Raw genomic sequence first — 25,759 nt, 5'->3', positions numbered from 1 at the left:
CAATCAGTAGGTTATAATTTCAATACCATTTCAATTGAATAATTTTATTATATCCACCACAATTTTAAGGCACTTGGCCATTTACAACAATTACAAACATTTTAATAAAATATCCATGGTGGAAACAAAATATTTAAATTCTAAAACCAAATAATATAATATATTATATTATCTGATTATGCATCTGAAAAATAAATGCAGATAAATCTAATGCAAACAGTTATACTTTCATTGATTTGATTTAACAGAGTATTCAACTGCTACAGAAACTGACCTACAATGCAAGAATACTGCAAGCCAGTGCTAATATTGAAGACTTAATTTCTTTCCTAATGCTTCGGATGTAAGTTTCTTAAATGCAATTGTTAAATAAATCTGCAGTTGTAGGCACATTTATATCCCTGAATTTTCAGTTCGGTTATTCTGTGTAACTTAACCCATGCAGTCTTGAGATGCATGGAAATATGTGACAACTGAGTTTAAATTTGGAGGCATATTGGACTGTTTTCTAGAAGTTTAGACTAGGCTTTCTAATTGGAGATGTTCCTGCTACACTAGTGCAAGAAAGGGAAGATACTTTATCCTTGTATATTAATCCCTGCTTTCTTTTGAGCATTTCTCATGGTTACTATCAGTGTGGTCTATCCAGTGGTGGGTTGCGGATTGCTACGGCGTCTACATGAGTGCGCGCAGCCCATGCGTGTGTCTTGGAGCTTCTGTGAGCCTCTGTGATGCTCCAGCTTCTCATCTGAGTGTCGCGCAGGTGCTGTACACGCTGTGCACGTGCGCAGAAGCGCTGAAGACATAAAAGGACGGTAAGAAGCAAGGGCAGGAGGGCCCTCCGGACCACAGTACTGGAACGGTATCCGGTGCTCTGGGCTAAACACATACCGGGGCATATCGCCTGCAACCCACCACTGGTTCTATCACATATGAAGATTTTGAACATACAAAGCTTACCTAAAGCTTTAAAATAATACTTGATTGCTAAAATTCTTGTCATTCCCATCATGAGAGTTTCAAGCATTTATGACAACCATGACCTGGATGACAGAATCTTCATAGACAAATTCCAAGAAGGTTTTGAGTCTCTACTAGTTATGAGACTATGCCACAGGAATGTCTCTCTTTTTGTTTGGTCAGCTGCTCCTGCATAACATAATAGGACAACCCAAACAATTATCCTATAGAATATACAATAGAAGCCAGCTGTCCTTAACATTAGTATATAACCGTGATGGCGAACCTATGGCATGCGTGCCACTGGTGGCACGCGGAGCCATTTGTCAGGGCATGCAAGGCGTTGCCCTGTCAGCTGGCCAGCACGCATGTGTGCGCTGGCCAGCTGACTTTGGCCTTCTTTTGAGGTCATTTTTTGCCCTCCGGACATTTCCTTGAAGCCTTCCTTGAAGCGAAAAACTGGCCCTACAGGGAAACCAGAGGTTCAGGAATGTACTTCCTGTTTGCTTGTAGGGCTGATTTTAGCCCTCTGGAGCCTTCAGAAGGCTTCTCTGAAGGTACTGGAGTGCAAAAAACGACCCTACAAGCAAACCCGAAGTCACTTCCGGGTTGCTTGTAAAGCCGGTTTTAGCCCTCCAGAGCCTTCAGGAGGCTTCCCTGAACGCTCTGGAGAGCTGAAACCTCCCCTACGAATAAACCGGAAGTGACTTCCAGTTTGCTCGTAGGGTTGTTTTTTTTCCCCTCCGGAGCCTTCAGGGAAGGCTCCTGAATGCTCCAGAGGTCTAAAACCGCCCCTAAGGATAAACTGCATGTTACTTCTGGTTTGCTTGTAGGGTCATTTTTTCCCCCTCTGGAGCCTTCAGGGAAGCCTCCTGAAGGTCCCTGAAGGTTCCGGAGGGCTAAATCCGGCACTACGAGCAAACCGGAAGTCCGTTCCTGAACTTCTGGTTTGCCCATGGGGCCAGTTTTTTGTTTTCGCCCTCCCCAGGCTCCTATAAAGCCTCTGGAGCCTGGGGAGGGTGAAAAAAGCACACCAAAAATGGGGAACACTGGTCGTGTGTGCATGCGTGCTGGGGTCGTATGCATAGCATTATGGGTGTGGCACGCCTGTGCACGACCCCCCTGCACTCCCGCCACTTTTGGCATGCAAGCCACAAAAGGTTCACCATCACTGGTATATAAGCAACCTATAGTTATTGCAGAAGTGGTTTGTCCTGAACATTTAGTAGAATAGGTCTCCTAGTATTCAATGCATCCAAGTATCACATAGTGAGGTGGTATTTATGAGCATTTACAAGTAGTTTTAGCACTTTATCATTGACCACCTAACTATAGGCAATCTCTTCTCAACCAGCTGTCAGTCACCTTATTTTTCTCTTTTTATTGATTAATAAAGTGAATAAAGTAATTTGAATAGTTTAAATGCTGAATTTGTATTTTTCTTCAATGTTGCCTTAAATCACTAACATTTACAGTCAGCTATATAAGGCTTAATAATTCAGAAAATATTCACTGTTATACAATCTAGAAAACATTAATTTTAGTATATACATAGATTTGTATCTTAATAGATACAAATACTAAAATTAATGTTTTCTACATTAATGTTTTCTACATTAATGTTAATTAATTAATGTTAATTGATTAATGTTAATTGATTAATGTTAATTAATTGATGTTAATTAATGTTCTCTAGATTGTACAGCAAAGTCAATATTTTCTGAATGAATAATGATTAAACTGTAAATACTAGTAAATATTGAATTATTTTAAAATATTTAATGACTTTTTATAGTCAGTCTACAGAAGATGAGTTAACTATACCATGCCTAGGACTTTTGGCAAATCTTTGTCGACATAATCTCACTGTTCAAACATATATCAAGTCATTGGTAAGAAATTTGCTTTATTGAAGTATTTATTAAAACATTATTTCCATAATTTAATAATTGTAAATCAAAGTAATTTTGGTCCATAAAAGGTCACAATTGCTTATTTAATCTGCAAACTTTTATTTTTGTGCGATTTTGATGTTTTTTCTCATTCAATTTTATTGTGCAAAAATACGAGATATTTTATCTAAAGCGATTCTTCTTTTTTCAATCAACTTTTATTCTATTATTCTGTAGTTCCACTATGAAAGGATCAGATCCATATTCATTATAATTAAATGGAATGTAGATATCTGTGACCATACATTTACAGACAGTTAACGTTTCCTAATACATTTCCAATTGTGTTTACTTGCTTAAATGATTGTGTAAACTAAAATATGTCTTCATGGTTTTTGAAGATCTATGATTGAAATTGAGCAAAGCTTAAACTGAGTTTTTCATAGTTAAGAGATCTCAGAATGTTGATCACTATTAATGCTAAAAAAATGAGCATGTTTACTGTTATGAATGTTGAATATCTTATATCTTATGATTACAAAGTCTAGGTTTTGTTCCTAAATAAAATTATCCACATAATTTGCTTAATTAAGTTATCTTTTTATAATTATAATGTAAATGTAATATAATATTGATATGTATGTTGCAGTGCAGTATATTGTAGGTAGCATAGTATTTTACAAATATGGCAGTCATATCCTATGCATTATTTAGGGGTGTGTGTGTTTTCGTAGATTTTCATGGGTACAGGTATTCGGGTCTTTTCCCGTGTAAGATTGAGAGTTGCCAAGATATTCTCAATCTTACATGGGAAAAGACCAGAATACACCAAGATCTGCATGCATGCCTATATATACAACCACAAAGCCTGTTGTTGCATTTTTAATCATTTTGACTAGATATTTCAATTGTAAGATTTTAAGGAGTACATTTTCAACTAAAAGAAAATTATTGTAGTGCATATAATGCCCTGAATTAGGCTGCAACTTTAATCTCGTTGCATTTTTAAAGGATTTTTTTTCTCTTTGTACTAGACGAATGTGAAAGGTTTTTATCGCACTCTGATCAGTTTCTTGGCCCACAGTAGTTTAACAATGGTTGTTTTTGCACTTTCAATATTATCAAGTCTTACATTAAATGAAGAAGTTGGAGAAAAGGTAAGTCTGACTCAATTTAAAAGAAGCTTCTGCATAGTATTTATATATCTATTCCTTTATTTACTATAATTTCTACATCACTTAATTTCCAATGGCTCTGAGTAACTTACCTTAAGAAACATTTTTTAAAAAAAATTACAATCTAATAACAATATCCCTTAACAATAATCTTATCAAGTGCTGCTGTTGATCGGACAATCCAGCCCATTGTCTGGCATACCTTTGGAAAATTCCTTGGAATAGCCTTAGAGATTTAAATTGTGTGATCTGGTTAGCTGACTAAATAAGTCCTTCTGTTCTAAAGAGAGTCTTAGTATGGGAAGTTCTAAAGACATGAGAAGGATTTGCCTGTGACAAAGTATTGATACAAATACTCACAATCAGTACATATCTCATATATTCTAAGAAAAAAAAACTATGTCTAGTATTCGAAGTCCTAAATTGGGCTTGATACTCCTAAGTAAGTAAGACAATTTGAAGTTCCATAAGACCAAAAATCTGATAGCCCCTTCCTTCCATTGAATTCAATTGACTTGAGCTATGTAATGTAAAATTCATATGATTGTAAATCAGTTTTGTTTGTTTAGCTGTTTCATTCCAGAAATATTCACCAGACTTTTCAGTTAATATTTAATATCCTTGTGAATGGTGATGGAACACTAACAAGAAAATATTCTGTGGATCTGCTTATGGATCTCCTGAAGAATTCCAAGATTGCAGATTATCTTACCAAGTAGGCTTTACATAATAAATAATATTTTTTTTACATCCCTCTAATTATATATAAATATATTTTACATTTCTTGTAAACATTTGTCCTAGTTGGTTCTTATTGAATGATTTCATTTGCTATATTCTTCCAATCTTTTCTTTGATTCTTTGGTTCTTAAGATATGAATTAAATTCTATAGTACTTTCCTATAGCTTTAATTTCTATTTAATGTAAGGTAATAAGAAATCATTCTCTGTCAGGACATGTCAATAATTGGGCTAAATCAGGTTATACAGCTAGTTTTTTCTAAAATTTTAATTAAAAATATTGTATATTGTGAAATGCACCATTTTAGATGTGGGTCCCTTGTTTTAATTACATAAAAAGCTGTAACAGAATAGGCTGCATGTCAAGCTTAAATTGATCAGGTTGTGGGATTGTTTGACATCTGGGTTGCCTCGGAGTTCGATTTGTGAGGGATGCATTACTTGGAACCTGACACTGCAGCTGCAGGGCTAGGGTCATTCTCCTTTCAGAATTTTCATCTTGCTGATAAGTATTTCAAATATTTTTTATTCTACACCATTAACAAATTAATATACAGCATTGGTTTTCGTTTACCAAATGTGAACATGCTTGGTTTTGGGGTAAGACTTGTATTGGGACCATATTTTTAAAAAATGAACTTAGGGCTTATTTTGGGATAGATCTTTTTTTCGGGGAAACACAACAGTTCACAGCTAATGATTGGCTGGAAAATGGCAGCAGCAAAGTAGTTTGATTTACTTTACTTATCTGGTCCTACGGAATGTTTCAGAGCTCACGTTAGCAAAGCAAAGCAAGCCATTCCATTGTTGGGCTGCACAGAGCAATCTCACAAGCGGCTGCCATTTTCCAAGTGGACCCTTCTGAGATCTTATCATGTAGCCACAAGCTGATCCTGAATGCAGCCACTCTGAAAGTGACGGCCACTTGTGGGATTGCAGCAAGCACAGTCCCAGGAACTAAAAGCTTTCTTTTGCTTTGTTAATGTGAGCAAAGCAAAGTAAGGCTCTCCGTTACTGGAATCCCCTAAGAGGCTATCAGTTCTGGAAAAGCTGCTTCAGGAATCATGCCACCCACCCACAAGCATGTAGCCAACATGCCACTATGTACATGCTGGGAGAGGAGGCTGCTGCATTGCACAAGTGCATGTAAGCTAGAAAGAGCACGCTTTGGCACAAGCACGCTCTTGAATGCAATCTTGTATTTCATAGTTGGTGTCTTGGGGTGGGGAGATAACACACAACCTTGCCTGCCAGTTTCCTCATTAACTTTGCTTGTGGAAAATAGCAATGAAGTTGCAAATGGTAATTATGTGACCACAGAATTCTGACTGTTATAAGTGTGAATCAGTTGCCAAGCATCCAGGTCAGGATCACAAAACTGCTGGTATCATGCCTAGAAGTTCAAGAAACAGACAGTAATGTTTGCTAAATTCCTTATCGAGTAATTTTTATTTTTGCTTATCAAAATATTCATAATTTCAAATTTTTAAACTTCTTTTTTTCTTCAAACTATAGGTATGAACATTTTACATCTTGTCTTAATCAAGTGATAGGCCTCCTTCATGGAAGAGATTCTGATTCCTCAGCAAAGGTACTTTCTAGGTGCACAATAGTGTGTGTGAAGTAATCTTTTATATTATTGATGAAATGCAGTAAACCACAATAATAAAAGTTATTAGTGCATAACATCTACAAAATCTACATAATTCAAATGATTAAAGTAAGCTTAATGTTAATGAGGAAAAATAAACTAATAAAAACACCATGTAATATCAATTTAAGATTAATCTTAAATCATTAATCTTAACTCTATTAATATTAATGTTAACTCTAGACCATGTAGAAGCATATTACTTTATTTCTCATTTTTAGAATATAAAATGTTTCAAAAGTTAATAACAAATATACAATATATCTTGCATCCATTCCTTAACATCAGGAAAATAAGTTTCTTTCCATTTACATACATTTATAAAGCCTTGATAAAACTAAACCTCTCCTTAAAGTTCCCAATTTCATATTTTAAAAAATAGTTCAACTATTGTCTTCACTTTTGGGAGCATTCTCTGGGACCCCACTCTCCTGGCTTTTCAGAAATATCTGAAGACCTGGCTCTGCTATCTTTCTTGGGGTTCATACAGGAGCATGCAGCCATGGAGGTAGTTAGGCCTCCCTTCATCTTTTTAATTTTAATCATTTTAATCCTGTTTTTCTCCTAATATAAATGTATACAACCTATATGCTTTTATATTGTAATTGTACACTGCCCAGAGTTGCTCTCTGATGGAGATGGGCAATTCCTAATTTAGATAGATGATAGATAGATAGGTAGATAGATAGATAGATAGATAGATATGATAAATCGATAAATGATAGATTGATAGATACTGTATTTGGTATTTGGTATTTATTAGTACTTATAGGCCGCCCTTTTCCCTGAGGGGACTCAGGGCGGCTTACATAAAATGAGGGGAGGGGGTATACAGACAATAGACACAAACAATACATAGAAGTAAAATAATAAGCAACATTCATTCATCATTCGGGTGGGGGCAGGTTATCTTTGTCCCCAGGCCTGGCGGGCTAGCCAGGTCTTAAGGGCTGCGCGGAAGGTCTGGACGGTGGTGAGGGTACGAATCTCCACGGGGAGATCGTTCCAAAGGGTCGGAGCTACTACTGAAAAGGCTCTCCTCCGTGTAGTTGCCAGTCGGCACTGACTGGCAGATGGAACTCGGAGGAGGCCTAATCTATGTGATCTAATTGGTCGCAGGGAGGTAATTGGCAGGAGGTGGTCTCTCAAGTAGAAGATAGATAGATAGAATAAATTAAATAAAAAACAAAACAATGAAAGAGCCAGCTTAGTGTGGTGGTAAGGCATCAAGCTAAAAACAAGAAGACCACGAGTTATTAGTCCTGCCTTAGGTATGAAGCCAAGCTGGAGTGGCCTTGGATCATTCATGGTCTCAGCCCTAGGAAACAGGCAACAACATGTTGGGACCTGCACAAGCGATTGCCAGGAGTGTTCTCCCTCCGCTCCAAAGTTCAACTATGATATAGCTTTACCATCTCCCCTGTCTATGCTAACATGCTATATAACTTGAAATAAAAAAAGAACTGCATAAAAAGAGCTCTGTTGTTTAGACAAACACAGACAAAGAATTAACATTCGATTTTTAAAAAATATTCTTTGATCAAACAATATTTTCTGATGAATTAACCTCATTCATCAATCATATTTTATATTTCTTAAGACTTGAACCATTGATTTTCCAAGACTTGGGTATACATTTATTTACATAGCTGCCTTTCAGTTCCTACTATTTCAGTTCTTTGTACATCCAGTTATAAAATTTAATATGTTAGACAGCTTTTCTAGATAGCTTTCCTTTGGATACCTGTCACACTTCTCTACTCACTGTCCTAAATTAGCTCCTTTTCTATCTCATCAGTGCTGTCCTCAGTTATACACTGCAGATTTTCCTTGCTGATTCTACTTGCTCCAGGTGGATCTTTCATTGCATATTTCTTCTTCCTCTAGTAATCCTCCCTTCTTTTCTTCAACTGCTTTGGTCATATTGTTCCTTTACAATACAAATAGCAGTTCCATTTCACAGAAACTGACCGCATCAACCAAAATCTCCTTTGCTTGACAAAATTTGTTGGATGGAGATTATGGAAGGGTCAGGGATTCTCGGAATAAAACATCCTTGTATTGATAAGGAAAAGGAGTTATTTTCAGTCATTGAATACCAGAAGAAAATAGTGGTTTATTTTTCTATGTCCCTTTGTAATTCTTCCCCTTTGTATGCTTGTGTAGACTTTCTGTCCTTCTGATTCTGACCCTCTGTGTGACAGTATGTGTTTCTGTGCCTCTTTGTGCCCTTTCCTATCTGTTTCATTTTCTGTGCCTGTGATCTATATCAGCCGTTTTGTGGTTCTGTGTGACTGTCCTAGACTGTTCATGTCTATTACTTTGTTCTTCTTTCTGATTTTAAAAAGAACAACTGAAAATGTAGATAGTAGGAAAACTATCAACTTTTTTTTACAGACCACAATACCCTAAGAGCCTGTTTGTTATTTGTCACACTTTCGCAGATTCATTTGCTCATCTTCTTGATCTTTGCATAATCAAGATGCAATCCAAAATGATTAATGCTATGTTATGTCCTGAGATAAACTAAAATTTCTTGAAGAGATAGTTTGCTAATTTTTTTAAAAAAATATCAAGATTCAATGCTGCAATGCTTAAAATACTGTGTCAGGGTTCCAAGAAACACCTGCAACGAAAGAAAACTCCAAGGCTTGAGTTTCCACAAAGTTCCACTTTATTAGAGATGTCATGTTGGCACATCTGGGAAAACCCAAATCTGAAAGCTTCCAGGTTTTCCCACCCAGTTGAAAGGTCAAGATCCTGCCTCAACATCCAACATCCTGCCTCAACACCCATAATTTTATCACATAGAAAGATTCCTCCCATCCACATCCGTCCAGGTGCAGGGACAAAGCGACCGTGACTTTCTGAGAAAAAAATGTTGTTATGGCTACAGATCACCCATACTCTGTATAATCTCCCCTCCCCTTTTCCTACAGTAGAAAGTGTGGCAGGCCTGAAATCCCAAAAGTAAAAAAATGACTTCCAGGTCTGATATAGTGAATGAAATGAACAATTTTTAGTGTGCTTCAGCAATAAAGCTTTGCATCATAAATCTGAAATTGTAAATATTAGTGTAAAGAATGTTATTCTAATAATTCTTGTGTTTTTCAGATATTAGAATTGCTACTTGCATTTTGTTCAGTGACACAACTCCGTCATATTGTACGTCAAGCAGTACTGGAACCAAATGTAGCAGTCTCTGCAAGCACAAGACTTGCAACTCGTGCTAAGAATTCTGACTCATCTATTGTTTTAGTACATTGGTCAAACCAGCCACTAGAAGTATCTGAAAAGTGTTCAAATCTTGCCTTGGAGCTATTCAGGGAGCTATTTGAGGTATTGAATTCAATGTGCTTTGGCTGTCGTATTGGGTTACTTCTAATTTTTTGTAGGAGGAATGTTTATGGTAGCAAAAAAATTATCAAGGAATCTGGTAATACTTATTTTTACTAATAAACTTGATTAAAAAGCTTATTTCGTGAACTTCAGCTCATTTCATCAGATGTAAGGAGTAGCTAGTTTGATACCAGATTTAAATTAGGATGGCAAGGAAGGATGAGGAATAGTATAGAATCTGCATAGAATCAGGAGGACATTGTTAGCATTTGATCACATAAGAGAAAAATATATGAAGACACTTTTTAACCTGTGTGTATACTTGTTAGGGGCCTGTGAAGTAATAAAATATTTATAAAAATGAACATTTGAAAATATTTAGGCAAAAATTAAACCTCTTACAAATTTTCTTATTTAAAAAATATATTTTATTATTTTCCTCATCTAAGGACCTATTACCTACAATTTTGTAAATTCTTGTAATAAAATAACTCATTAATTATTATTTCATTTTTTTTAAAGGGAAAAGATAAGATTGTGGTTATGGAAATCAGATCAACAATTAACAGTTATATTTTTGTAAAACAATGGTTAAAAATAGTCTATTTAAGCTAATATGTCTAAACTATAACCCTTTTAAAACTACAAACTAATAAAATTAAGCCTTGGTAGCACAGTGGTTAGAGTGCAGAACTGCAGGCTACTTCTGCTGCCTGCCGGCTGCCTGCAATTTGGCAGTTTAAATCCACCAGGCTCAAGGTTGACTAAGCCTTCCATCCTTCCAAAGTGGGTAAAATGAGGACCCAAATTGTTGGAGGCAATATGCTGACTCAATAAAACCGCTTAAAGATGGTTGTAAAGCACTATAAAGTGGTATATGTCTAAGTATTATTGGTATTGCTAAGGTCAAATCAAATTTATATAAAATTTTATGGTTGGATTGTATTTTTAAAAATAATAAATTTGACTCCAATTTAAGTTTGGTGACATAGGATGATTATTTAATTGTTTCAATGCCATTAAATTGATAATATTTCTGTTATAGGATGTTATTGATGCTGGCAATAGTGCAACTGCTGAACGCTTTGTGGATCTTCTTTTGCCCATTCTTCTCGACCATCTTCAGTTTCCTGACCACATACTAGAAGATCTGTTGAAAAAGAAAAAATGTGAACGAATGATCAAGACTATTGATATCTTGATAAATATCCTTCTTGAAAAATTTTCTTATTGAAAATTGCGGGGGGAAAATCATGCATTTGAAATAAGTTAAATACATTTTAATTACATAAAGCTTAAAACAAATTCTCTATTGGATAAAAAAGAAAAAAAGATTTAAGACAAAATAGAGACACTCATCTAGCTAATTTTAAAACAGATTAGGATATTAAACTTTTTAAAATGTTTAAACATTTTTCTTAGTGTTTTATATAGGAAATGCATATGTAATAATGCATCAATAATTGGCACTTAATAACTATGAGCAGATTTCTTGATATTGACTTATTTTCCTTTCAATGTCTGTATTTTTATTGCATGATACCATATATATCTAGCCAAAATATTTGCCATTATAAATTTATAATCAACAGAAATTAAGAAAAAATAACCATAATAAAATTATAAATTATTATTTGACTTATTTGGGAAATTGTGATAAAATACAGAAGAGCATTCTTCATTTGCCAGTTATTGTGGACATTGCTTAAAGATTCCCAAGTTTTTAACAAGTTACTTTGAATTAGATTTATTTTCCTGTTTAGACTTCCATTTTGCATCATTAGGAAGTTTTACTTACAGACAATCCTTGCTTACTGATCACAATTGAGACCCAACAATTCTGTCACTAAATGCCATAATGGCTAAGTAAAAAAATCAGGGGACTTAAAACTTTGCATCTGCTTTTGATATTAAGCAAATTCCTGCACTCATCCAGCAAAATATCATGGAACAGCAACTTGCAATTTCCCTTCCACGTTCTCCATGAATTCTGCTTGTTAGAAGCTGTTTGTGAAACATGTAAATAGCACTCATGTGACCGTAGATGCTATGGTATGAGGGTGGATTGCAAAGCTGGTTTTTTTTCCTAACCAGAAGATAATATATATAGTTCAAGGTTGAACTGTGAAGCCTTTGATGTTTTTGAGCTTTGTTGTTTGCTTGCAGATGGTTTATTACCCATCTAGGTGCAGAATTTGCTTCCTATTTGCTCCCTGGTAATATAAAAGCTTCCAGTATTGCCTTCCAGTATTAGTGGATATATGATTTTTTTTCTTTTGTAGTTCCTTGATTAGGGTATTTTCTTTGGATTGTTTGTTTGATGTTAATTCCTCCTTTCTTTTTCTTCAACTAGCAAACTTTGAAAGGTTGTTAAACAAAGAATCAGTAAGTGAGGAATATAACAGTATTCATTAGTGAATTTGACCATAAATTGAATATTTCAGAAAAACAGAATCCTTGACAGAATGTACCTCTTTGTGCAGATGATATGCTGAAAATGCATGTCATTAAAGTTTTAACAGCTAGCAAGTGTGCTACTTTAATAGAAAACCAATTCACTTCTAGTGGAATTGATTTTAGTTTTGGGACAAAATTTGTGGACTGTGAATTGAGGTAAGCACAACCTAGTATTTTTATAATTCTTTTTTATTTTTTCCAACCCATAACTTTGTATTTCAAAAGAATAAATCAAAATTTTGCAGGGAATAGTCCCTATTATTGTGAGCCGTGATGGCTCAGTGGTTAGAATGCAGTACGGCAGTCTTCTTCTGCTGACTGCCAGATGACTACACTGACTGCATTTTGGCAGTTGAATCTCACCAGGCTCAAGATTGACTCAGCCTCCCATCCTTCGGAGGTTGGTAAAATGAGTATCCAGATTGTTGGGGGCAATATGCTGACTCTGTAAATTGATTAGAGGAGCTGTAAAGCACTGTAAAGTGGTATATAACTCTAAGTGCTATTACTATATATTATAACCAAAAATTTTAGCCCACTTTATCATCTTTAAACTGTTCTTCATGTTTCAAACTGTTTCAAAACAGTTGTTTCAAAAGCTTATCTATGTTACATGTTATGTAACATGTATAAGCATGTTTCAAAAGTTTATATATTGCAATTACATGCTCATCATCACTACATAATAGTACTTCAAATTCTACCTTATTTTGCCCCAAACCATGTCTTTATTTTTTTAAGCTTCCTGATAACTGCAGATGGAAAGCCATTGACAACTATATCCTGCCATTACTTGCTTTCTTGTAAAAGTAATTATTTTAATTTTGAATGCTTATTCATTATAAAATGTTCTCTTAATATTTTTTAGCAAACTTTCTGCTGAGCTAATCTTAAAAACACTGGATCTGATGAGTAAGCTTAAGCAGATGGTTCCTAATATGGAAGTCAGTTTTTACAAAGTTCTTCAGGTACAAAGTTTTAAATATTTATATTAATCACTCTAAAAATGATACATGTCATTCTGATCATTTTCTAAAAGTGACTATTGGACTTTTCAAACCAACCTTCCATAGCCTTTAAAAACATAAGTATAACCTGGGGAGGTGAAAAAGGACTAGAAGGTACTGTTTGTACAAAATCCTGTGTAAACCACTGTTGACTGTTTTGAAAAAGAAAGGTTTTTTAAAACTAAAAAGTGTTCTATATTTAGGACCAACGCTTGGTTACCCCTCTGGCTTTTGCTTTAACATCAGACCACAGAGAACAAGTTCAAGCAGGACTTAGAATATTATTTGAAGCAGCCCCATTGCCAGACTTTCCTGCCATAGTGTAAGTTTCCTATTGTTTCTTTTAAAAAAATTCTACCTTTCATAAAAATGTTTTTGAAAATCTACCTTGAGTCACTGCCATTATTTCACATTTTGATCTTATTCTATAAGACACACACTTTCCCACAAATATCACCTTTTGTGTGTGATGCTTTTATTAGGCTTGGTGAAAGTATTGCAGCCAATAATGCTTACAAACAACAGGAATCTGAGCATGCCTCTAAAAGAAGAAGTCACCTGCAGGCATCCATGACTTCTATAAATTCAGTAAAGGCCTCTAATGTTTGCCATCCCAATGATGGTGATGCTGCAACTTTCAGCATTCAGGACCTGATTCACAAACTCCAGTCTGGCTTGGAGGTTAGTGCTTTTAACACAAACATGAAAACATTTTTGTCTTGATCACAGTACAGTGTAGCTCAGTGTGGGACTTGAATCTACAGTATTCAGAAATTTGGACAAACTCCACTAAATATCCGAGTGAAGTAAATTGATTTTGTAAGAAAATAAATATGAAGCCTTGCTTATAATTACAATGCTTAAAATTAATATGCTATAGAAACAATTAATATGGAAATAAATGGATTTTCATTTGTTCAGTTTTGATACACATTAGTTATAGGGGCACAGAAAACTTTGTTATGCAGTATTTCAATAATTATATTAATACCATTAATACCTGGGTTATGTTTGACATCAGTTTGTGAATAGAATTTGTGTAGTTATTCCTCATATCAAGTTTTTTATTTGTCCATATAGGTACAATTTTGAATTAAGATTTGCATATTGCTTTAGCTTATATTATGAACATTTCTAACAGATGAAGGAATCAGTCACAGACATCAGGGTCTCTGAAATAATAGAAGTATATGAACAGAAACTGTCTGCATTGGCAGTGAGTATATGTAATAAGACTTTTTTTTTTCATGTGTGTGCTCAATGTGTGGTTCATTTTGCAATAATTTTCTTTTAAGTCCAAGGAAACAAGGTTGCAGGACCTTTTGGAAGCAAAGGCGTTAGCTCTTTCTCAAGCTGATAGACTTATTGCCCAGTATCGTTGCCAGAGAGCTCAAGCTGAATCTGAGGTGGGTAAAGCTGAATTATCATATAAGGATTCATTTATTATGTACGTACATCTGTCAATACAAAATTGCTCATGTAATTTGCTTTATTTTGTATTTGAAAATAAACTAGATTATATATTTCACTTACTTGGCGCTATCCTTTTATGATTATATATATTTGTACGTCTGCAAATTACACTTTAAAGGCTAATTTGCTGTCTGAGTTCTTGAAATTTAAAAGCCTTAAGTGCTGGTTTAGTATTAGCATGGTTGATTGGTCTAGTGTCCTAACATTTCATTCACACAATGGAACTGTCATTTTGCACAAATTCCAAAAGGCTAGGATGCTTGCTTCAATACTGAAGGATACAGAAAGAAAAAATGAAGATCTGGAGTCACTACTGAAAGCACAGCAGACAGAATCTGAACGGGCACAAAGTGATATTGAACAACTATTTCAGCATAATCGGAAACTGCAAACAATAGCAGAAGAATATGAGATACTGAAAAGATCTTCCATTGATCTGCTTCAAAAGTAAGATATAACTCTGCTAAGCATTTCTCTATAGAAAGCAAGAGAGAGAGAGAGAGAGAGAGAGATTGCATTCAGACTATATATAATTATTTATATCATCAAAAAGGATACATATGAAGATTTAATTTTTTTGACAAATAGAATTTAAAGGCTCTATAATTAAAGGAACATTGCTATGTGTCCAACCAATCTAGTTATATCTAGCATTATAAATATTTTGCTTAAAGAACAATATTGGATCAATTTCAATAAAATCATTTTATCTTAAATAAAGTAGCTAGTGCGTGCGCATGTGTATATATCTATATCTATATCTACATCTATCTATCTATCTATCTATCTATCTATCTATCTATCTATCTATCTATCTATCTATCTATCTATCTATCTATCCTATCTATCTATCTATCTATCTATCTATCTATCTATCTATCTATCTATCTATCTATCTATTCAAAAGCATCCACATAAGAATTGAAAAACTATTTTGTCATGGAACCCATGTGAACTTAATTTGATATTTACAGGTAGTCCTTGACTTACAATCATTCGTTCAGTGACTATTCAAAATTACCATGGTGTTAAATGAAGGCATTCCAACCTGTGGAGAGCCTCCACGTTTACATGATTGCAATCTGGACATTGATTTCTTGAGGGCTGGCTAGAAAAGCTCCATTCCAAAATCCCAGCAGAGTTATGGCACGGGCCATTTTCAACCAGTCCCCAGATCCAGATCTTGTCTCTGAAGGCTGCCTCAAAAAGCTTCATGCCAAAATATGAGGAGAATTTTCAGCCACAGAATGGAAATGCTTCAGAAGCCTCTTGATTCTGGGACTAAACATCCAAGTGCTTCTGAAACCCTTGAAGACTCTCCCCAACACTTCCATGCAGCCTCTTGCAGCAAAGTCTGGGGCGTGCAGCTTCTTTCTGGCTTCCCCCCTACATTGATTGTGTGAAGCTGGCAGAAAGTTGCTTCACCTAACGACTGAGACATTCACTTAATGATGGCAGCCAGGATTACCTTTATTGTCATTGCTATGCAAAATAGTTTGCACTTTATGATCACATTTTCTTAGTGATAACAATCCTGATTCCAATTGCCCTAATATGTCTAGGACTACCTGTAAGTGCCAACAGTTCCTCAGTCAGATGAATAAAATTGGGTAGTATCCTTCCTTTCTGCATGGGTTGAAAAAAGGCTGTCCAAAAAAGAGATTTCTACTCTTCAAACAGTGTTGGTTGAAATTTATCAGATATTGCAAAATTTAGATAGTAAAGGCATATAAGTTTTCTCAAATATTTTAAATGTAAATGCAATAGCTAGCCATTGCTGAGCTTTTAAATAAAACATTAATTCAAAATTTGGACAAATTGGAAGTTTTTGAAAGCTAACAGTTAAATTGAACCCTTTGCTAATCTTATTTTACATAGGTATGATAAATTTCATAACTTTATCTTATGATAAAGTTATTTCATATCATATTACTTGTTTGTGAAAACAACAATAATGTTTGGCTAGCAAACTGCAAAATTAGGTCTGAATGCTTAATCTTATCCATGAATCATTTCAGTTATTTTTTGTATTGTTTTTTAGTTGTGGGAACTTTTATCATATCCTCTAATAGGTAGGGGTACATGGTGGTTCAGTGGCTAAGACACTGAGCTTGTCGATCAGAAAGATTGGCAGTTCAGCGGTTCGATTCCCTAGTGCCGTGTAATGGACTGAGCTCCCGTTACTTGTCCCAGCTTCTGCCAACCAAATGCAAGTAGAAAAATAGGGACACCCTTTGGTGGGAAGGTAACAGTGTTCTGTGCGCCTTCGGCGTTTAATCATGCCGGCTGCATGACCACAGAGGCATCGTTGGACAGCTCTGATTCTTTGAAACGGATATAAGCACCACCTCCTAGAATCAGGAACGACTAGCACATATGTGCGAAGGGAACCTTTACTTTATTTACTAATAGGTAATGCAAAGTGATAGAAATAGAAGCAACTGAAATCACAAGTTTTGCACAAATTTTTTTCCCAAAAATAAAAAAACCCTCAAAGAATGAACAGAATTCTAAGAGAAAAAATGCCTGATTGAAGTAATGTAAAGAACATCTTAAGAGTTCACAAGATTGTTTGAAAATTGGGAAGTATTTTGGTGAATAGCTTGTTTATCTGTAGATCTCAAAACACAATTTGTATAAGTGAAAGTATAAGTAAAAATTAACTGCAGATGTTACATGTTTCTTGTTGATAGATCAGATTCTGTTGTCTCTTTTATTACCAGAAAATAAGTTTATTTCTTATTGTTCAAAAATCATATTTATATTCCACACAAGCTGCATAGAGCTTAAAGATTTGTCATGCAATTAATTGGTGACAAGATTTTTTTTTAAAAAAAAAAATGGGTACTCTGATTAGAATTCCTTATGGAATATGTTTCAGCACTGAAAGTTGAATTTAAAGTGCTAAACGCACAATTCCAAACACAGAGAAAGTGGATAAATGTTTTCAATTTGATAGGAGGTTCTAATATATATTAATATAAAACAATATTTGTAGCTCAGGGTTAAATTAAGGTTTTGTTGAACTGATGATATTATCTAGTTAGGTAATGAAACATTTGCAAGAAAGCAACCAAACTCAGAGAGCACCAAAGACCCCACACTCTAACATATCAAATATTATAGTATGAAAATTGCATAGCATTCATTCTTTTTAATAGTAATAATATGAAATTTTTAGGCATGAAACTATCGAAAAGCAGTATAACAATCTGCAGGGAATGTGTAATTCACTGAATAAACAACTTGAGACCCTTAAAAGACTGAATGAATCGCTGAAGCAACAGAATGAAAAGTAAGTTAAGTTCTTTTGTAAAGTTTAAATTAAATGGTTTTGTGGAATTATAAGAAAAGTTGTATAGGTTTTTGGTTTTTGTTTTGTTTTTTGTTTTTTGGCCAAACAAAGTTACAGGCAAGCACAAGCAGTTAGTTTCATTTCATTTCAGGACAAGCCCAGACAGACTGCTTTCTTTACTTCTTAGAGCAGTGATGGGCAACCTTTTTGGCGTGGTGTGTCAAAAATCGGCAAAAAATCGAGCATAACTCGCGTTGTGTGTCACTTCGACAAAAACATAATTTTGCGCAATTTATAGTTTAAACTACAAAAATGTATAATTGCAATATAATTGTATTTAATAAACCAAAAACAAATTATTTAACATTTAACAATTTCACAAATCCAACGTTTTTCCCCACCATGTTTGGGGCACCATCTGTCGTCACTGACACAACTTTAGATATATCAATGCTTAGGTCGCAGAATGTTTGCATAACAACCTTACATATTTCGCTTCCTGATGTACTTGTTGGCACTGATACTAACTTTATCAACTCTTCTCTCATTGTGTGACCATCAGAATATCGACCAATAATGGCCAACTGAGCATGCGATGTGACATCAGTAGTTTCATCAAGAGAGATGGAAAAATATTTACAATTCCTTATGTCTCTCTTTAATTGCTGTTGTACGTTTGTGTTCAGTCTCATTATTCGGTCTTTTATGATATTTCTACTGAGTGGTAACTCAGATATTCTCTTAATAATTGCATCTTTATTCTGCATATCGTGAAATAGAACTGGCGCACATCTTAGGAGAGTTTCTTTAATAAATTCTCCCTCATTAAGCGCTTTTGCATGCTGAGCTATGGAGTGAGCAATGCTCAAACTTGCAGAGTTTAAATTTGTAGAGCCTTTCATAAATTTAAGGATGGAGTTAGATTGGCTCTTATAAAGCTTCCTGGAAATGTATTCCCTCCTTTCATCCTCACTTTTTTCCAAGAGCTGGGAATGATTAGTTTCAAAATGTCTATTTATATTCCACGTTCTGCTTACTACCGTTTCAGTACATAGAACGCAAAATGATCTGCCATTTTTTTCTATAATGCCATACATCTCGCTCCATGTCTCTTGAAAGGGTCGGCCACTGCCACTACCACTCCCTTTACTTAACCTTTGTTTTTTATTTTTTGGGTGCTCCATCAGTGGGCCAGTGACAGCAGATAGAATTATAGATAGCCAATTAGGGGTTAACTAGCCTAACAAGCTAACACAACCTCCCCCTCACTTATCTCAGTTATTGTGGGCAATTACAAGTCCATGGCACCCCAATAGTTGCTGCTAATGGTGCTCACAGTTCCCGTTGGCACTCCGCTGTTCCCTGCTGTGGTGCGGTCGTAACCGACAGTCCCAGGAGTAGACTCTCTGTGCCGGCCTGACTGGAGAGAGGCGCGCACTGTTCCCGCGCTCCTCTCCTGCGGGTCCTCCCTCGCCGCGCTGATGACGTGTGTGCGCACGGCACGCACGCCTTACCAGCAGCTCCTGCGCTCAGAAAGGGGTGGCGGCGATACAGTAAGTGAGTGTGGGCAGGGGAGATCACACGTCCCGCCCCCCCCGTTCCTCCAGCACAGATTCTTTCATCCTCGGCGGCCGTGCAGGAGCCGAGGATGAATCGCATGAAATCCTGTGCGTGTCACCCCAAATGGCTACGCGTGTCAGCACTGACACGCGTGTCATAGGTTCGCCATCACTGTCTTAGAGCAACAGACACAGACCTCAGAGCTTACTGACTAATTTCAGTTTCAGTTCTCATCTAAGTCACACCCAGACTCCAAGCTTGAGTTTCTGTTTCAATTCTTTCCACAGACTCAGATCTGTTTAAGCTCCTATTGGCTGATTTAGTTGCAATGCCTATTCATTGACCTTGTTCCCCTGTCTTTCCCAGTCATGAATATTTTAACACATATGCCTATTCCAATTATACTATCTACTTTTTTTCTCACTTGTCAGCCACCCAACTTCAACTTTTTATCTGATTCATTTTTTTTTCTTAATTCCTGTTTTCAACATTGTTAAATGACATGAAGTTTCATTTGGGTGTGGGGTGCTTCTCCCTATTGAAGGCACATCATATGAAAATAAACTTTGATAACAAGTAAGGCTGTTGTTGATATACATAGCTGCAGTATGATACTTAGAGGCATATCATATTTATTTTAAAATGAGAAATCTAATATTTATGCTTACAATTTCAGAACCGTTGTTCAGCTTCTCGAAACAGAAGAACACAGAAAAGAACTGAACAAACAGATCCAAGAAAAAGATGGAGAAATATCAAGTTAGTACTTATAAATTTATCGGCTTTTTCAAACATATTGTTCATAAAGAAATTCACGTGTTCCATTATTGCATATTTGTTGGGTTCTTCATGCTCCCTTAGCTTGGCTATTTTCTTGCAGACATTTCATTGTCAGGCTGTTTATAACATTATTTTATATTTGAAAAGCTGTAAACTTGCAATTCTATGTTCCTTTTTAAGGCATCCCAAAGACAAGTATTTCAAAAGCCTGTTTTCTAAGTCGTGCAGAAGAATCTGACTCTAATGCCTTGGCTATAAAGCATACAAGTCCTGCTCCTTCATTTTAGAAAGCCAAGCAAAAAAAGACAAGCTGAATCCTAGTCTGCTCCCTAAAAAGAAGGGAGCTATTTTTATTTCAAGCATTATTAATGCTAGTGAGAAAACCTAGAAAAGCAAATGTTTTAAAAAATAAAGTGCTACTCTATCTTCTGCCCTGGCAACAGAAGGCCATAATCCCTTACAGCAGGGATGAGCAACCCTCGGCTCTGAAGCCGCATGTGGCTTTTTCATCCTTCTGTGGCGCTGTGGTTGGCTCCACAATTGATAGGGCTTTTGGGTAGGGCAGGTAGAGGAAAAAAGATGCTACGCTAGGAGGAGACTCTATGGTGGGGAAACCGGACTTCCAGTCAGCCCCAGAATTGAATGGGAGGCTTCTGGTTAGGACCTTTGTGGCTGTTTGAGTGTTTAAGGTTGCCGACCCCTGCCCTAGAGCCTAGGAGAACAAAAATCTTCTACTTTTAATTTGCTCCGTTCTGCTCCTTTTTTTTTACTGTATTTGTCAATGGTCAGTACATTGCATGTTAAAATGCACCCTGGTTCAGGATATATTTAAATGCTAACCTAGTTAATGGGACCCTTGAATTGTTTTGCTTTTGAAATTCTACCTATACTCTGAATCAAAGCCAATATAACTGGTTGAGGGGGCCTAGGCTATCTTGCCAATTTGGCTAAGAACTAAGTAGAAGAGTGAATGATCTTTATCCTTCATAACTCATGAAAAGGGTAGCTAATATCCAGATTAATCTCTCTGCATATGGAACTTCTCTCTGTTGACCCTTTAGTTAGATGTGGCAGCTGGTACACTTAAAATGATACAAGGTAGAGCAGAGGCCTGCCAAAGGAAACTGCTAATGCCACCCCCACAGTGTCAGGACTAAGCATAAGGTAGGACATTCTGCCCTCCATACCCGAGTGCCCACCACGAGGGCATGATCCTGCCATCCCTACTTCCTGGTGCTAGATTTCACCACCCCTGAGCTGTTTAGGTCTAGTTTCTGCCTAATTTAATTTAAATTATTTATAGGCCAGAGATCTTTCCTCACTAGGCAACCTGTTTATGTTTGACAAACATCATATTCCAGGACAGCTAGTTCTTGAATTACAATAATTCGTTTAGTGACCATTCAACAGGCACTGAAAAAGTGACTTATGACCGTTTTTCACACTTACGACTATAGTAGTTTCCTCATGGTCATATGATCCAAATTCAGACTCTTGGCAACTGAGTCATATTTGTGACAGTTGCAGTGGCCCAGGGTCATATGTTCCCCTTATGGGACCTGACAAGCAAAGTCAACAGGGAAGCCAGATTCACTTAACAACTCTGTTACTAATTTAACAAGTGCAATGATTCATTTAACAAATGTGGAAAGAAAGTTTGTAAAATGGGGCAAAATTCACTTAACCCTTGTCTCGCTTAGCAACAGAAATGTTGAGCTAAATTGGGATCGTAAGTCGAGGACTACATGTACATGTACTTACAATTAAAGGCTAAGAAAAACGTTTGGCAAACAGTAACTGTAATGCTGAAAGTGCAAGGTATTTTCATTGGTGATGCATAGAAAGAGAAATATCAGTACACAAATCACAGCACAGATTTTAAACAATATCACAAGACAATACTTTCTTCATTTGATCAAATAACAGATCTGTCATCATGGGTTAGAAATAATAATTGTTGTAACCAGATATATTGAGAAAACATGGCTATGCTAATTAATGTAAATTGCTGAATTAACCAATACAAGCACTTTCTGTTGTTCAGAATAAATTATTTATATGTAAGGCAAATCAGGCAAAAAAAAAGTAAGTTCATATGTTTTGCTGAGCTGGAATGTTATTTCTTTGGATCTGGTTTATTTCTTGGACCTGTCATTTTGGTTTATTAAAGAAGCCATGGTTAAGTGAATATTAAATTTAGCTATTACACTTTGTTTCTTAAAATCCACATTTCAAGTATATATTTGCACTAAACTGAAAAATGCTTCTTTATTAAGACAAATGCTGAGGACTGTAAAATGTGAGCGGTCAATGTTCAGCAGATGGCAGTGCTGCACAATTCATGCAATGATAGTTCTGGGAAAGTATTAATGTCCAAAAGTTTTGGAGTAAACCACTTTCTTTCATATTTTTCAAAAGATTTACAACAGAAGATAAAAGTTCAAGAAGAAAAACTAAAAGTCAGACAGAAGGAAAAAATAGATATGGAGGACAAAATTGACATTCTTAGAAAAGAGCTTAGCAAAACTGAACAGGCAAGAAAAGAACTGAGTATTAAGGTAAGTTATTTATTTATTCAGGATTACTTGTGTGTTGCCACTTCTTGTGATTCTAGGGAAAATAGAATAAATTCATTGTTGGTATGTATACATATTGAGAAAAATAAAATTACAAATGAATAGAGGTTGTAAGTATAGCTAGAGATATATTGAATTAAATTAGATACACTTTCGAGTAAATAAGACTGTCTTCTTAAAAGTCATAAAAATAATAGACATTAAATAACTTACATCCATATATCGTGCCTTAGAAATATAATGTGAGAGATTGTGTATGTGTATTTCTTTTTTAAATTGATTATTTCTAATAATCAGAGAAAATAGGAATTTTCTTAGATGTTTATATTTAAAAGACTAAAGAAATTTATTTGTGTTGGTTGATTTATGATTTATTGGTTTTGTGGTTGTAAGTTGCCCAGAGTTGCTTAAGGTAGGCAGCCATATAAACCATTTAAATAAATAAATAACATTTACACTTTCATTTCAAATCTTTGCATATAAAGTAGGGAATCAGTTAAGCTTTTTCTGATCTTAAATTACAACTGGTTTGATTTTATTCTGATCCAAACTACACCAGATACGTCACTGTTTAAATAACTTTAGTGGGATAATAGTGTGCACTGGAGATAAGGTAATTGTAGTATGACCTCACTGTTATTTGAATTTACAGAAAGCACAACCTGGTTCAACCCTTTTTTTTCTGTCTCTTTATGTATATTAAATTGATTATCTGAAATTTGGATAATTATAATTTATCAATTGAAAGATCCTCCAAAATATATTTAGCACAATTAATAATTAACAACCAAATCATTTCAAATATATGTTTTATGAGTTATTGTCTAGTTGGCAAACTGGTTTGTCAGTTTCAGATGTTCTGAGTAAGTACTGTTACCTGTAGTGTGGAGCTTAGTAGACTTTGATTTCACCCAATGTGAACAGAGAATGCATCTTTGCATGTTTGTTAGCTATATTAAATAGTATATAATATGTATTTTCAGGCATCTTCTTTGGAAGTTCAGAAGTCACAGTTGGAAGGACGGCTAGAAGAAAAGGAGGCCTTAATTAAGCTTCAGCAAGAAGAACTAAACAAACATTCTCATATGATTGCAATGATTCATAGCTTAAGTGGTGGTAAATTAAATGCAGAAACAGTGAATCTCAGTTTATAGAGCAGATTTTCTAAATATGCAATTAATGTTGTTTTATGTTTCATTATGAAAAACCTTTTAGGTAACTTTCCTTGAAGATATTATGGCTTTTATGAATAGTAGGCTACATTCTATTCATTTTGACACTAATATCTCTATCACTATTGGTTGCCTTGTTTATGTATTTAACAAGGACTAGATATAATTTTAGAAAACATAAGTAAAAAAACCATTTGATGCCCAAACTATCAACTATGCTAGGTTTACTTAAGTTAGTAATTCTACTCTTAAACTGATTTTACAAAAGCTTTCATTTCCTTGTATACAAAATGTAGCTGAAATCTTGCTGGTTAACCTATACATTCAAAATGAAAGTATGCAAATATATATGTATATATTATGTAGAAAAACATTTTAAGTCTTATATTACAATACAGATATACATTAATGAATCAAACATTTAAAAGAAATCTGAATTTCCCTCCCCCCAAAAACAGAAGACAAGCTCAGTTTTCATATATTCAGTTTTCCTTCCGGTGTAAAAGTCAAATAATTCTCTTCATAGTTTTTCAGATTTAGAGATTTCTGAAGTTAATAGTCACAGGTTGTTTGTGTTCTTTTTAAAAATATTCTACAAGTTTTCTAGTATTTATTACAAACCTATTTTTTTGCTGAAAGACAAAGATACTGTATATTTTTAAACTAGTGCATGAATATGTTTTAAAATAATGAACTTTCAACAACTATGTGTAGTTTAAAAATCAACTTACAACATATAGGGCAAGGGCATATTTTCCTATTGTACTGTATCTGTCCTCTTTAATGATATAATGAAACCTGATTATGTTTGGAGACACTGAAACTCCAAAACAATTAGTATTAATTCCACTTAAGAGGGTAGTGATCATATGCCAACATTTCAACAAATACCTTTACATTTTAAATTCTGTGTGTCAGTCTTCCTCTTTAACTATGTGCAATTGATGCTGTCAATTATATTTTTGAAAGCTATTGTCTCCAACTTGGCAGTGGTATTTGACATTTAAATGAAGTATTTATTATGGACTCTAGTGGTCTTTTTATATTTTTGTTCTAATTGTCATCATTTGTCTCTGGAAAATGAAATAAATAACACTGAAGTTATGCATGGATCTTTGATTGATGAAAACTGATTTACTTTTTTCTTCCAATTTATCTTGACTTGGAACTTGCAGGAGCAGTTCATAATTAGTTCCACAGTCAGCCCTTTGCCATTCTTTCCCATAATAACTGAGGTCTTCCATATTTTTATTTTCCATAAAAAACCTGTTTGTGCATTCAATGTAATGATGCCCATGTATGATGAACTGTACTGTTCATTTTGTTTGTTGGAATGCTGTTAGTAATGAAAAACATTGGATTGGGAAAAATTGGTATACCATTCTCCTACTCCATTTCTATTTCTTACGCATGCTTTCCAGTTAGGTTGTCCTCCTGAACATTTCCAACTTTGGAATTCCAAACTGCAACCACCAAAAGCACAGAGTGCTTGCATAGTTTGTCGATTTCGGATTCAACTTGAACAGATAACCTGTCAATCTTCTCCTCTGTATCAATGGTTGAGGCATGAAATTAGTTATGTAATCATCATTAACCAAGGTTTGTCTGCAAAGTCTAGTTGATGATATTTAATCACTCTTTGCTTTGTACCCAGATATTGCCCTTACAATATCATTCCTGA

General features: G+C 35.1%; 1 protein-coding gene across 1 annotated transcript in view; it reads left to right on the top strand.

Moving 5' to 3' along the window:
- The window catches only part of CIP2A (cellular inhibitor of PP2A), a 30,742-nt gene extending 5,554 nt beyond the window's left edge, over positions 1-25,188 (top strand). Inside the window, exons 4-21 of the mRNA XM_032219847.1 lie at positions 249-343; positions 2,756-2,852; positions 3,887-4,009; positions 4,597-4,742; positions 6,284-6,359; positions 9,534-9,758; positions 10,804-10,963; positions 12,230-12,371; positions 13,084-13,183; positions 13,426-13,544; positions 13,705-13,903; positions 14,364-14,438; positions 14,518-14,628; positions 14,946-15,142; positions 17,877-17,990; positions 20,227-20,309; positions 22,749-22,888; positions 23,890-25,188. Of these exons, the coding sequence (XP_032075738.1) occupies positions 249-343; positions 2,756-2,852; positions 3,887-4,009; positions 4,597-4,742; positions 6,284-6,359; positions 9,534-9,758; positions 10,804-10,963; positions 12,230-12,371; positions 13,084-13,183; positions 13,426-13,544; positions 13,705-13,903; positions 14,364-14,438; positions 14,518-14,628; positions 14,946-15,142; positions 17,877-17,990; positions 20,227-20,309; positions 22,749-22,888; positions 23,890-24,060 (2,373 nt within the window). The 3' untranslated portion in view covers positions 24,061-25,188. The remainder of the gene's footprint in view (positions 1-248; positions 344-2,755; positions 2,853-3,886; positions 4,010-4,596; positions 4,743-6,283; positions 6,360-9,533; positions 9,759-10,803; positions 10,964-12,229; positions 12,372-13,083; positions 13,184-13,425; positions 13,545-13,704; positions 13,904-14,363; positions 14,439-14,517; positions 14,629-14,945; positions 15,143-17,876; positions 17,991-20,226; positions 20,310-22,748; positions 22,889-23,889) is intronic.
- Positions 25,189-25,759: the final 571 nt, after the last annotated feature.

This window comes from Thamnophis elegans, chromosome 6 (genome assembly GCF_009769535.1).
Source record: "Thamnophis elegans isolate rThaEle1 chromosome 6, rThaEle1.pri, whole genome shotgun sequence".
In the NCBI taxonomy this organism is placed as follows: domain Eukaryota; kingdom Metazoa; phylum Chordata; class Lepidosauria; order Squamata; family Colubridae; genus Thamnophis; species Thamnophis elegans.
This window is presented reverse-complemented; position numbering and strand designations above follow the sequence as displayed.